The 13,465-nt window shown below is 34.8% G+C and overlaps 1 protein-coding gene across 6 annotated transcripts in view; it reads right to left on the reverse strand.

The window, feature by feature from the left end:
• The window catches only part of LOC127837320 (DENN domain-containing protein 2A-like), an 86,297-nt gene that overhangs the window by 71,675 nt on the left and 1,157 nt on the right, over nt 1-13,465 (reverse strand). For all 6 annotated transcript variants that reach the window (XM_052364314.1, XM_052364307.1, XM_052364285.1 and 3 more), the window contains exon 2: nt 7,717-9,162. In XM_052364314.1, the coding sequence (XP_052220274.1) occupies nt 7,717-9,088 (1,372 nt within the window). In that variant the 5' untranslated portion in view covers nt 9,089-9,162. The remainder of the gene's footprint in view (nt 1-7,716; nt 9,163-13,465) is intronic.

Below are 13,465 nucleotides of genomic sequence, written 5' to 3' on the forward strand. Positions count from 1 at the left end.
AAAAAAAAAAAAAAAAAAAATCGGGGGGGGGGGGGTATAGTGTGAGGGTGTGGTGATAATTTGTGAGATGATCTTAAAAAAAAAAAAAAAAAAAAAAAAAAAATCAAAAAAAAAATTTGGGGGGGGGGGGTGGGGGGGGTGGGGTGGGGGTATAGTGTGAGGGTGTGGTGGTCATTTGTGAGATGATCTTATAAAAAAAAAAAAAAAAAAAAAAATTAGGGGGGGGGGGGGAGGGGGGGGAGGGGGGGGGAGGGCACGGGGGATGGTTTGGGTGAAGTCTATTGTGGTATGTCAGGTAAGAGTAGTTTCATCAAAGTATCAATCAAATCTAATCATAAATAAAGAAGTTATGGCAATTTTAGCAAAATTTAATAATTTGACCTTGAGAGTCAAGGTCATTCAAAGGTCAAAGTAAAATTCAAGTTGCCAGGTACAGTAACCTCATGATAGCATGTAAGTATTTGAAGTTTGAAAGCAATAGCCTTGATACTTCGAGTGGATCGAAACACAAAATTTAACCATATATTAAAAGTTACTAAGTCAAAAAAGGGCCATAATTCCGTAACAATGACAACCAGAGTTATGCAACTTGTCCTTTTACTGTACCCTTATGATAGTTTGTGAGTGTTCCAAGTATGAAAGCAATATCTATGATACTTTAGGGGTAAAGTGACCAAAACATAAATCTTAACCAAATTTTCAATTTTCTAAGTATAAAGGGCCCATAATTCCGTCCAAATGCCAGTCAGAGTTACATAACTTTGCCTGCACCGTCCCCTTATGATAGTTCATAAATCTTGCAAGTATGAAAGCAATAGCTTTGATACTGTAGGAATAAAGTGGACCTAAACACAAAACTTAATCAAATTTTCAATTTTCTAAGTATAAAAAGGGCACATAATTCTGTCAAAATGCCAGTCAGAGTTACATTACTTTGCCTGCACAGTCCCCTTATGATAGTTAGTAAGTGTTGCAAGTATGAAAGCAATAGCTTTGATGCTTAAGGAATAAAATGGACCTAAACACAAAACTTAACCAAAATTGTCAATTTTCTAAGTATAAAAAGGGCACATAATTCTGTCAAAATGCATGCCAGAGTTATCTAACTTTGCCTGCCCAGTCCCCTCATGATAGTAAGTAAGTGTACCAAGTTTGAATGCAATAGCATTGATACTTACTGAGAAAAGTGGAACTAAACGCAAAACTTAACCAAAATTTGCAATTTTTTAAGTACAAAAAGGGCACATAATTCTGTCAAAATGCACGCCAGAGTTATCTAACTTTGCCTGCCTAGTCCCCTCATGATAGTAAGTAAGTGTACCAAGTTTGAATGCAATAGCATTGATACTTTCTGAGAAAAGTGGACCTAAACGCAAAACTTAACCGGACGCCGACGCCAACGCCAACGCCAACGCCAACGCCGACGCCAAGGTGATGACAATAGCTCATAATTTTTTTTCAAAAAATAGATGAGCTAAAAATCATAACTCGACAGCCAGCTGGGGGGCCCCGGCCCCTGGGCCCAGTGCCTGGGTACGGGCCTGTAAAAAAGGACCCACAAATAACCCTGACAATTACAGGGGTATAACCCTTATAGATATCTTCAGTAAAATATATATTTATATACTAAACAAAAGATTAACGTTTTATTTTTATTTTTTATTTTTATTTTTTTTGAAAGAGACTTTATTTAACGTTTTTATGTTGAAGCATATGGGCGCATAACAGATTCACAAGCCTGTTTTAGAAAAGGGTATTCAACGATTGATATCGCATTTGTTCTTTACTCAATAATCAACAAATATTTGTGTAGAAAAGGTAAAACTTTATATGTTGCTTTTGTTGATTTTAAAAAGGCATTTGATTACGTCGACAGGGGGAAATTATATCACACGCTATTAACAAATAACATCAGTGGAAAATTGTTAAACGCCATAAAGGGTCTATATACAGAAGTGAAAACTCAAGTGAAGTCTAATCATACTTTAAGTGGCATTATTCACTGTCCTATGGGTCTACGGCAAGGTTTTCATTTAAGTCTGACATTATTTTGTCTATTTATATGAATATCTTAAAGCAAGCACATAAGGGGTATACAACTAACACCATATATCGAAATATTTATTTTGTTATTCACTGACTATGTTGCGTTAGCATCTGATACTATTTCTGGACTATAGAAACAATTAAATTATTTACACGAATTTTGCATTGAATATAAACTAGAAGTTAATGTTCAAAAAACAAAAGTAGTCGTTTTTAAAAACGGGGAAGGTTACCCTCAAGGGAAAATTGGTATTATGCCGATGAAAAGTTAGAATGTGTTAACGGGTTCAATTATGTAGGCATATATATTTTTCATCAATTATGTCCATGTATAAAATGTCAGAAAATATGGCTATTAAAGCAAAACATGTAATTGTATCGCTGATATCTTCTTTGTACGAATATATGCCAATGGAATATAACTGTTATTTCAAGCTAATTGATGCCAAAGTTTATGATGCCTATCTTATTCTATGGTTCAGAGCTTTGGGGACTAAAATCCTTTGATGTTGTCGAACGTGTCCATATATATGCTTGCAAGAGATTTATGTAAGCACCATTACATACATGTAATCAGGGTTCCCGCTGTCGATCGCTATTGGCGCCAATTGCGACAAAATAAAAAATCTGGCGACAAAATTTCGTAAATGGCGATTTTAAAAAAATCGTCATTTTTCTGCATTTATATTTTCTTAAAATGCCAAGAGACGCTGTGTTTACCAGCCGCTTTACGGCAGTCGTAATACTATAGATTTCCATGATGTAAGCGATACAGCTGTTTTCAATGGAGCGTGGAGCTGACTGCATACTACCGCAAAGTGCCATGTTATGGTGATAATTGCGATTATCTGGAGTGTTGTTGCAAGTTATCTTAATTGGTCGGCAGTTTTATTGCATCAGAGATAAGGCAATATTGAAATATGCCGACTTTGCGCTTAAATGTGAAGTGTTTGTCACAGTGTTCGAAGCAGATTCAAGACCATTAAATTGACAACAATGACAATCAAAAAGGTAAGAATCGATTGTTTTTAGAAAAATCGGGTGTAATTATAGAAAATAGTAAAACATTTTACATGTATTGGTTCTATTTAAACGGTGACATATTTCTGTTTCACTCGTCAAAATGGCAAGTTCAGAGTGTAAAACGACTTTTAAAAAGTGAACATTAGATTCTGCAAATTTTGAGACTCATTCAAAATGCAAACGTTCCCCTCCCTAACATTCACCAGCTAACAAACAAAAACCAAACAAAGACAGTTGTTTATCAGAATTTTATTTCCTTCAATATGATTTCCAACACACAATCTATGCTGTATGAACTCTTTATATCCTCATCACTTATCAATTCACTCACTACCGAATGTACTGTTTTAAGAAAGGTAAACATAGTTAAGCACATTTATATTATTCATAAACTACACATTAATTGATTATTATTAGTTTAATATTAATATTATATCTCCCTTTTTGTATCTTCAGAATACCATAGAGCTTATGAAGCACCAATACTGCAGCAACATATTCAGGCTGCTAAGAAGGTGTCAATCAACAAGAGATACAACTGATTGAATGTGCCTTTATTTAATGAACAATTTTAAATGTGTTGTTATTATAAATACTACTGTTATTAAATCAATTCCTTTAACATACTGTAAATGCTCATTTTTTTTGGTATTATAATAACATGATCTTCATTGCCCAAATGTTGCCCCAGTGTGGCGACAACTTTTTTAATTTGGCGAAAGTAAGTGGCGACAACTTTTGAAAGCCCAGAGGGAACCCTGGTAATATGGCTGTACTTGGCGATTGTGAAAGATATCCTGTATATATTTTTACATGTAAACGTGTCATTAAATTCTGGTTGCGTTTGTTAAACATGCCAAATACTAGAAATGTAAAAAAAAATTATGAAATGTTAAAAGTGTCTGATGGTTTAGGTTATAAAAATTGGGTCTCTTCACTACGTGAAAATTTACTTTCTGCAGGATTTGGGTATGTCTGGAATGAACAAGGTGTTGTAAATCAAAACGTAATTTTTGTTCTATTATTTTCAACGCTTGAAAGATTTAAACAGTCATGGTCACAATCTTGCAATGATACTTCAAAATTGATAAGCTATACTGGTTTTAAAATAGATTTTGAATGGGAAAAGTACCTTAACGTCTTTTTGATTCGAAAATTTAGAAATGCATATGTCCGTTTCAGAACTTCATCACATCAACTTATGATTGAATATGAGCGATACATAAATATAGAACAAAACGAAAGGTTACATGTATGTCCCTTGTGCAAGACTTCTATCGAAAACCAATATCATTTCTTACTTGTATGTTCTTGCTATGAAGATCTCCGAGAAACGTATATTTCTTCCCGGTTTTACAATCAGCCAACAATCAACAAATTTAATAATGCTATGGCCTCGCATGATGACAACATTAAACGAAATATTGCCATGCAGTGTTTTTTTTCACCATTTTGGGAATGGGGCAGGGTCCCTTTGGATTGGGAAAATTCGTGGCGTTTTGACTAAAATTGGGAAATTAGTGTTGCTGTTGTTTTGGTAACAAATTTCCTAAAAAATTTAGCATACAAGTGTGTCCAGTGTTATATTAACTAAGGTTGATCTTATATGGATGGGAGATGAACAAAATATTGATATAAAAAAAAATTTTTTTTTTTTTTTTTTTGGAAACCTTCCATTGGGAATTTTTAGCTCCCATTTGGGAAAAATATACACTATTTTCCATTGGGAATGGGTCCGGTTACGGGACTCGATTTTTAATGAAAAAAAACACTGCCATGTATATTTACTATGCGTTCGAAAGACGTAAAATGATGTTGTTAGCTTAAACACTTGATTTGCTGTACCACTGTTGAATTATATATGTGTTCACATTGATATTATATCTATATGCATTTTGTATGTGTTTATGTATATGCAAGGGCAGGTGGCCGTATGGCAAATAAACCATACTACATCTTGAAAGCATTACTGTGTTATAAACCCTTATTGATTGTGCATAATATGTCTTCCCCAGACGATTTAGAGACTGAGTACCAAGTCACAATGCGGCGCATGCCATTGATGTGAAAAGCTGGTTTTAAAAGTAATATAAGTATCGTTAAAAACTTTTATCAAACACAATAATATCGAAAATGATCAAATATAACCTTTTGGTTATTTTCTGTTGAGTTAAAGTGAATATTGATACATTATTTCCGATTGGTCATGATTTTTCTCAATTAAAAGCGTACTACATGTACTTAATAAAAAAAACAAAAAATGAAATTTATATGCATATAAAAAATAAAATACATTTCTTTTTATATTTATTTGCTTTACATAATGATTGATCATTTTGTAAAATGGTATTGGGTTTTTCCATTTTTCTCCCATTGATCTGAAAAGGAAAGGCTGTTATTAAGGTTGCTAATTTATAGCCTTTGCTGCAGTGCTGCGCGTCTCATTTCATTTACAGGTCCTGCTGCTTCTTCGCAAATGCATCTACATATCGGCTGACCTGCCCCTGTGACTTTTAAGGAGAGCTGTGATATGCCATTTTAACGTAACAGGCAGTGGACTCTTTTCATTATGAAAGCATGTTTTGTAAAGTATACTCTCCAACGCAGTGAAATCTTTCTCCGCGTGTATGCAGACTGAGTGTGATTTGGTGCATCCTAGTACCCACGCAGCACACTGATTTTCAAAACACGACTATTAAACTTAGTTGTTATTGCGAACAAATTAACAGTGCATATTTAGTTTGTCTTTAATGTTCCATGCCATAATTTATTTACGAAGTATACATATTTTATAATTTATCAAACACCCGGTATAAAAGTGGCAAAAGTTAAATAGCAGCAATTGTAAATTGTCTAAACCAAAATTGAATGTTTTAATGTCACACATTAACAGGAACACCTTACTGAACTTGGAAGTTGAAAGCAATTAAGCAGTTCACTCCTAACTCTTGCGAGAATAGTTTTGAAGTATACTGATAAAAAGTGTTTTTTGCATTGGGGTTACAACAATTTTAAAATTAAAGTAAACTAATATTGATAGTTTGTTTTACTCGATCGCAAAATGACAAGAACAAAAGTTTGCACAGCTTGGAGCTATGTCTGAAAGTTTTTGGCCTGGGCCAAAAAACCCTTCTTTGCAAGGGGCCTCTTTTTCATCCCCTTAACCAAAAAGGCCCTTTCCCCTACAGAAATTTATTTAAAATCATGCATTTTTCTCTAAATTTCCAATCTACCTCAGTATTTTTCATTCCCTAAAGCCAGAAAATTGTGTCTTTTTTTCCCTGAAAAAAGGCTGTGGCCCTTTCCCCAAAGTTGGTGTTTTGGCCCTGTTGGCACAGACTGCATTCATACAAATAAGTTCAATAACCACACTTTCTAATATAAAACATGTTGCTTAACTTTAACACGTGTGTTTGCCAACTTGATAATTGGTGATTAACCAAATTTCAAGCATGGTTTTGACTGCCCACAATATTTATACAGGTGTGATTCATTTGATTACAATTTCAAAATGGGTAAACCATCACAAATCAAGTGCAGATGACCTTAAGTAAGTTAAGTTTAACTACATGTATTCCTAATTTTGCTTTGTTTAAAGGAACTGAGCACAACATTCTACAAACCATACCACGTTGTGAGGGGTGATTGAAGTGGCCTTGCAATAAGAGATTGTGAGTTTAGACCATTCTCAGGGGACCAGGGATGGCACAATGTCATATTGCAATTATTTTTTAGGGCTTATTTCAGGCATTTGGCCCAACTACCCTAAATATATTGATGTTGCTGAACATATTTTACCCCATAAATTCCAAAGTTTATGTTTTTCTTTATTTTGCAGAACCATGGCTGTCTTTTGAAAATGCCTACAATGAAATTGACAATTATTTTCAACAAATTGAGTTAGAGCATTTGGAGAAAATTCTGTCAAAACTGTCCACCTTTTTGCATGCTCTCCAAATACAACAAGAGATTGCCAAGCAATATGGTCCCCTACCGATGAAACTCCACCATTGGGAGTAATTTTTTCTCTTTGTATTTGTTGCCATAGCAACCAGAATTTTTGACGTAGGCACACAATGAAATGACGTGCATAATCTCCATATTGCCATCTATCCATGTTTCAAGTTTCATGAAAAAATATTAAGAACTTTTAAAGTTATCGCAGGATCCAGAAAAGTGTGACGGACTGACTGACTGACAGACGGAGTGCAAACCATAAGTCCCCTCCAGTTTCACCGGTATGGGACAATAAACCATACAGACACTTGATATTGCTACCGGTAGGGACTATCATAAAAGGGTCTTTCCCAAAAGACACCAAGAACTGGTTCTAAACAGGAATCAGACTCGAAACTGACTCACTAAGCCTATACATGTAGCTTTCAACAACATCAAGCTGCATAAAACTGATGATCAAGGGTGATGGATTGCACATGTAAATAAAATCAGTTCAAACAAATGGCACAGTGCATAATTTAATTTTATATAACAGCAAACACAATCTTGACTATCAAGTGCTAGATTAGTTTATATGCATAAAAAAACATAAATAATCCTTGATTTTATAATGAAATGGTAGGATTGGTTTATTACTATACTAAAGGAAAACAATTAAATATACTACATATAAAAATAATATATATTTACCATCATCATCCACTGCCTTCTGAACGATGTCAGCACTACGACTTCTCCGTAAGATCTTAGGTTCTGGATGTGAAATACGCGGGAGATCCCAGTGTTTGATTAGCTCGTTGGTTCCCAAAGTTGCCTCCACCTTGGATGATGGAGCTGACTCATCAAAAAACAGATCACCAGTTGTGTCTGGTCTAAGCTCTTCTTCTTCAGAAGAAGAACCCTTTTCCATAGATTTTTTAAAATCAATAAAATTATCGGTTGCTATTGAAAAAGGTCTCAGTTGCTTTTTTAGCAAAGGAGGTGGCCTTGTTGGCTTTTGTCTTTTGGGAACACTAACACTCTCCAACCCAACACTGTTTACTTTGGCACTAGTATCACACACTCCATGATCTTCATCAACAATTACTTTTTGTTCACATGCTTCTTTTTCAAGCTTAACCTTAATGTACTCATCATGAGCGCCGGTTCTTCGGGGTTTGGACGGAGGTGGGAGTTTCTTTGGTGATGCTGAATCATCTTCAATAGGATGATCATCAGTGTTTGGTCGGATCCTAAATGGGGGCCTAGGCGGAGGGACTTTCTTGTCATGACTGTCTGGGTTACTGGAGGTTTCATCTTCTGAATTTGATTTCTGCCTTAATGGTGGGGGAGGACGTGTTGGTTTTGTTGAATTTCCTTCACTTTGAAAAAGTTTTGCTCTTTCAGAAACTGTAATAGGTCTTGGCACATTGTTTTGCTTTCCAATTTCCTTTTTATCTCCTGCAGCCCAAATTCGTGAGTACACATGCTCAGAATCTATGTTGGAAGCAGGATTTTGTCTTTTTACACACTCTGGAGATGTGTCTTTGCCAGACTGTTCGTTATCATTTCTTGCTCTGGGAGACACACGCCTGGGACTAGGAATTCTAGGCTTGATGTTTACATCACTTCTTTTGACTGGTTGTGTAACACAAGCTGATGCTGCATTGTCTTCAAACCTGCTGCGTATGTTGCTTACAATATTTTTTCTATCACTGATCTGTTCAAACTTCTCATGCAGTTCTGATGCAGATTGTTTTTCCATATCTTCATCAGTTTTCTTTTTTAAAGAGTTTCTTGGGGATGGGGTGGGAAACTTGCTTAGGTTTTCTATATCACTTGATCTTGGCTCTAAATCTTCTTCTGAATTTCTTATGTCTTCCCGTTCATTGTTTTTATCAGAGTCAGTATCCAAGCTCCCATTAGATGAATGTGAAGGACTCCGATTGCCAATTGAAACGTCTGAAGAGTTACTATTGTTTCTCTCCAAACTATCGAAGAATTGTTTATACTGCTGAAGCTTTCCTTTAGGAAGACTTCTAACACTGCCATGTGGCAGCTTTTGTTGCCAAGGAAATGACATGGCAATTCAACTGTTCACTGTCCACTAGCCAATTATAATAATGATTTGGACAATTCATTTTGCAGAGATTGCACCTGAAAAAAAAACAAGACAAAACATTTAATACATTAATCAGATGGAGAAAATCAAATTACTGTAAATTTAGGTATAATATGATTTTATGAAGTAGCTAAAGTATTTAAATATACTGGTGTCCTGTGACACATGTACATGTATATGAGTGTGTAAAAACATCCAAACTATGTTATCTATATATGATAATATGGAGTAAATATACATCATGTTTTGGTCTGATATCTTGTTAACACGGAAGAATACATACGATATTTGTATTTACAGTGTTTCACCATGCTGAAGAAAGGTTATTCTTTTGCTCTGATACATTTTTCCCCACTTAAAGCAATCAAATTCCAAATATTTTTTTTTTCATAAATAATAATTTATTATCTTTAACTGATTTATAATTTGAACAAGACTATTGCCAAGCAATATAAGGCCCCCTACTGGCTCCACCATTGTCAGAAATTGCACCATTTTCAGAAAATGTTAATATATTTGTTGCCATAGCAACCCGAATTTTTTGACGTAGGAACAAAATGAAATGACGTGCATAATGTCCATATTGACATTCATCCATGTTTCAAGTTTTATGAAAAAAAATTTAAGAACTTAAAAAGTTATCGCAGGATCCAGAAAACCACCATTTTCAGCAGTATTTCTAGTCTATTTGTTGCCATAGCAACCAGAATTGTTGACGTAGGAACGAAATGAAATGACGTGCATAATGTCCATATTGCCATCTATCCATGTTTAAAGTTTCATGAAAAAATATTAAGAACTTTAAAAGTTATCGCAGAATCCAGAAAAGTGTGACAGACTGACGAACCGACGGACAGACGGACCGACGGATGCACAGAGCAAAAAACCATAAGTCCCCTCTGGTGAAACCGGTAGGGGACAATAATCCATTAAAGTACCCATGAACCCGTTTAAACCATGATGCTTTGCATAACTGTACCAAGATAGTGACCCCAGAATTAACTATTGTGTATGTGCCTATGTGGTGCTGTATGTATATATTGCAGTATTATAATTTATATACGGACCATACAGAACATGGACCATACGGCCCAGACCCTACATGTACAGCCGAGATTTGTGGACTATAGGGCCGAGATTTGTGGACTATACTGCCCACAAGTCTAAACGCTATGTAGACAATATGGGAATAAGGGACTGTATCAACATTGATATTTTATTAATTGTATTTTCAAATCATTGAAGGAGTGGAACACAAAATGAATATTAATTCAGACATGTTCCGTATGGTCCGCAAATCTTGAGTCGAATGGTTCGCAAAATTAATTCTCAAACAAGTACGTTATCATTAAGGTCATTACATCAACATTACTTTAATATTTCATTTATAAATGTATTAATATATCATTGAAGGTAGTGGAATACAAAATGAATATAAATTCAGACATGTTCCATATGGTTCGCAAATCTGGGCCATATACATGTAGTCTGCAAATCTGGGCCATATAGTCCGCTTATCTGGGCCGTATAGTCTTGGCCGCTTGTCCCTAATTCTTATAATTTGTGTAGTCCATAGGTAACTTAAAAAAAGACTAGCAAGGCTCTGAGCTTTTATTAGTTCATATGTACAGCAAAGAGTTCTTTCTATACAACCAAATTAATGTCAAAGAAATAAGTTCCAAGTTTGTCTATACAAGGTTCCCAGCCAACCTGGAAATCAGGGAAACCTTGAAAAAGACTTTCACTTTTTCCAGTCAGGGAAAAGTCATGGAATTTGGGAAAAGTTCCTGAAATCAGGGAAAAATTAGAGAATTTTGTTTGGTCAGACTTTCCCGACTTGTGTCAAGAAGTCCATACAATTAAAACAGCAAATCGATTCCTCTGCATGCCTATGGTGGCTTTGTAGTATACAGTCATGTAGCTTAGTTATGTCTGCAACTGCTTTTTATTGAGGGTGTCTTAAACAAGAAATAGGTCGAAATTATGATCCTGGAATTTTTATTTTAAAGTCAGGGAAAAATCAGGGAATTTTGTTCATACAAAAAGCTGGGAACCCTGCTATAAAATTCAATTCAATCAACCTAATACTAATATGTAACAAACACAATACCTATTCACATAAACATCATTTTGCATCACAAGAAGTTTATAAAAACCATCATCAAGTCGCAAACCAAAGTTTTGAATTGACGATTTAATCTATCTAACAGAGATTCGGGAGAGATTCAGAGTAGCATGGTTGGTTGATTAGACAAGAGATCTATCTTGCCAAGGATTAACGATGTTCACATCAGGAAATTTTGAAATTGGGAAATCTTTGTGTTTTCATTTGCAAACACTAACACATTTTAATGAACCGTTGACGTGATTGAAATATGGATAAATATTATTTATCTGCAAGCACACCGCATCAATTAAGTTTTTTTAAGGTAGGCTAGCGCACCCGTAATGGGCACATATCCAAATATAATCTAATGTTTTATTTTCTTTATCAGCATCGTTTCGCTGAACTAAATGCAAATTATTAGGTAGGCTTTCCATGCTTTAAAAAAAAATATACTGATTTTTTCAAAACCACCCCCATGCTCGGCTTTTGTCCAGTTTATTTGCACCCCTGGGGTAAATGAAAGTTCCATAATTCATCAAGATTTCTAAATATGGGCATGCAGTTGGTGTGTACACAGGGCTCGCGCTGTCGTTCGCCACTTGAGCCATTTGCGAAAATATTGAGAATTTGGCTCAAGAAAAATCCGATTTGCGAAAATGCTTAAATCTCGTAAAATTTCATTGAAAACAGCCGCCATTTTAACCCGAAACTGGTTTTCTATATTTTTCACTTTGTTTTCATGAAAGTATTCGCAATTTGAACAGTGAACGAAAACCGGTCTTCACCTGTATCGAGACATCGCTTGACCTTATTATTATTGAAGTGCACATGGTAGCTGGCCAATCAAAACTGAGCTCGCTTACACATGAAGTGCCGTTGAATGAAACGTAAAAATGGGTGGAGCTTTGAATACACAGTTAATATTGTCGTCTGCTAACAAAATAGCGGCCGGTCGCAAATGTCGTATTATAAGATTAAAAATGAAAATAAGCGTGGCAATAAATCAATTATTTCCGAGCTGACTATCGATCTAAATTAAAGAGTGATAATGAAATAATTAGTTCTATGTCGTTGATGTTACAACTTTCTGCCGATTTTCGATTGAAATGAAAAGGTGATAATTAATTAATTTGATCGTTTTACTCACACACTATGCTAACTAACAGCGGCGTATTTCAATTAAAGGAAAATGTGAAAAACAAGCGCGGTTTAATTGCAATTAAAGTTTAATTAAAGGTTGTTAGTATCCCCAGTGTCTACAGTTGATTGTGAACGAGGGTTCAGTAGGCAGAATGAAATCAAAACTGATCTAAGAAATTGTTTGACTGTAAAAAATTTGGAACATCTCATGAAAATCTCAATTGAAGGAAAAGACTGCAAAGATGTTGACTTTAAAGTGATCTACAAACTGTTAACTGGTAAAAAACAGCGCAGAATAATAATGAAATAATAATGATACATGTCATGACTTTGTTCTCTGTATATAGCAGGATTTGTTTTCAATGCATTTTGTGAATGAAATGTATGCTTATATTTTACATGCCATTCATCATGTTGTTAAAAAATGTGTTGTATGAAAATATCTATATTACTATGAAAATTGTGATGTGATGTATATTATGATATGTGACATGTGCTTGTTGTCATTAAAAGAAATATGAACAATCTATAGTATACTGTATATATTGTTATTTAAAACAAACGAAAACTGGTTGGCAATAGGCCCAAAACGCACCACAGACAATCTAGGATCCAAATTTTTTTCGGGGGAGGGGAGGGGGGCATGCCCCGGCCCCCCTTAGATCTGGGTGGCTCAAAGATATTTTGGGCCAGCGCTAGCCCTGGTACAGATGCAGTAAAGGTGTTTAAAGTATAGGTAAACACGATAAAATAAGTATTCTTTTACAGACATTTATTTTTTATAACGTGTTATCTATGGAAGAGCGCCATGAAATGTAAGTGGTTTCAGCCAAGTAGAAACTTGGTTGGTTAAAAACAAAGTGTCATAAAATTCAAAATAGTATCATTTAAGTAATATTTTGTACCAAGTTTTTATAGATACACTATATAAAGCAAAAATACCAAGAAATAGACAGATTTACTGTTTACTTTTTGAATTAAAGATAAAAATGCAACATGCATGATTCGTATTTTCAGCAGTAAAATCACCCAATTTAGCGTTGTTTTAATTTTAAAAATTGAAGAATGTGCATAAAAATTGCAACATATTT

This window comes from Dreissena polymorpha, chromosome 1 (assembly GCF_020536995.1).
Source record: "Dreissena polymorpha isolate Duluth1 chromosome 1, UMN_Dpol_1.0, whole genome shotgun sequence".
NCBI classification, from domain to species: Eukaryota; Metazoa; Mollusca; class Bivalvia; order Myida; family Dreissenidae; genus Dreissena; species Dreissena polymorpha.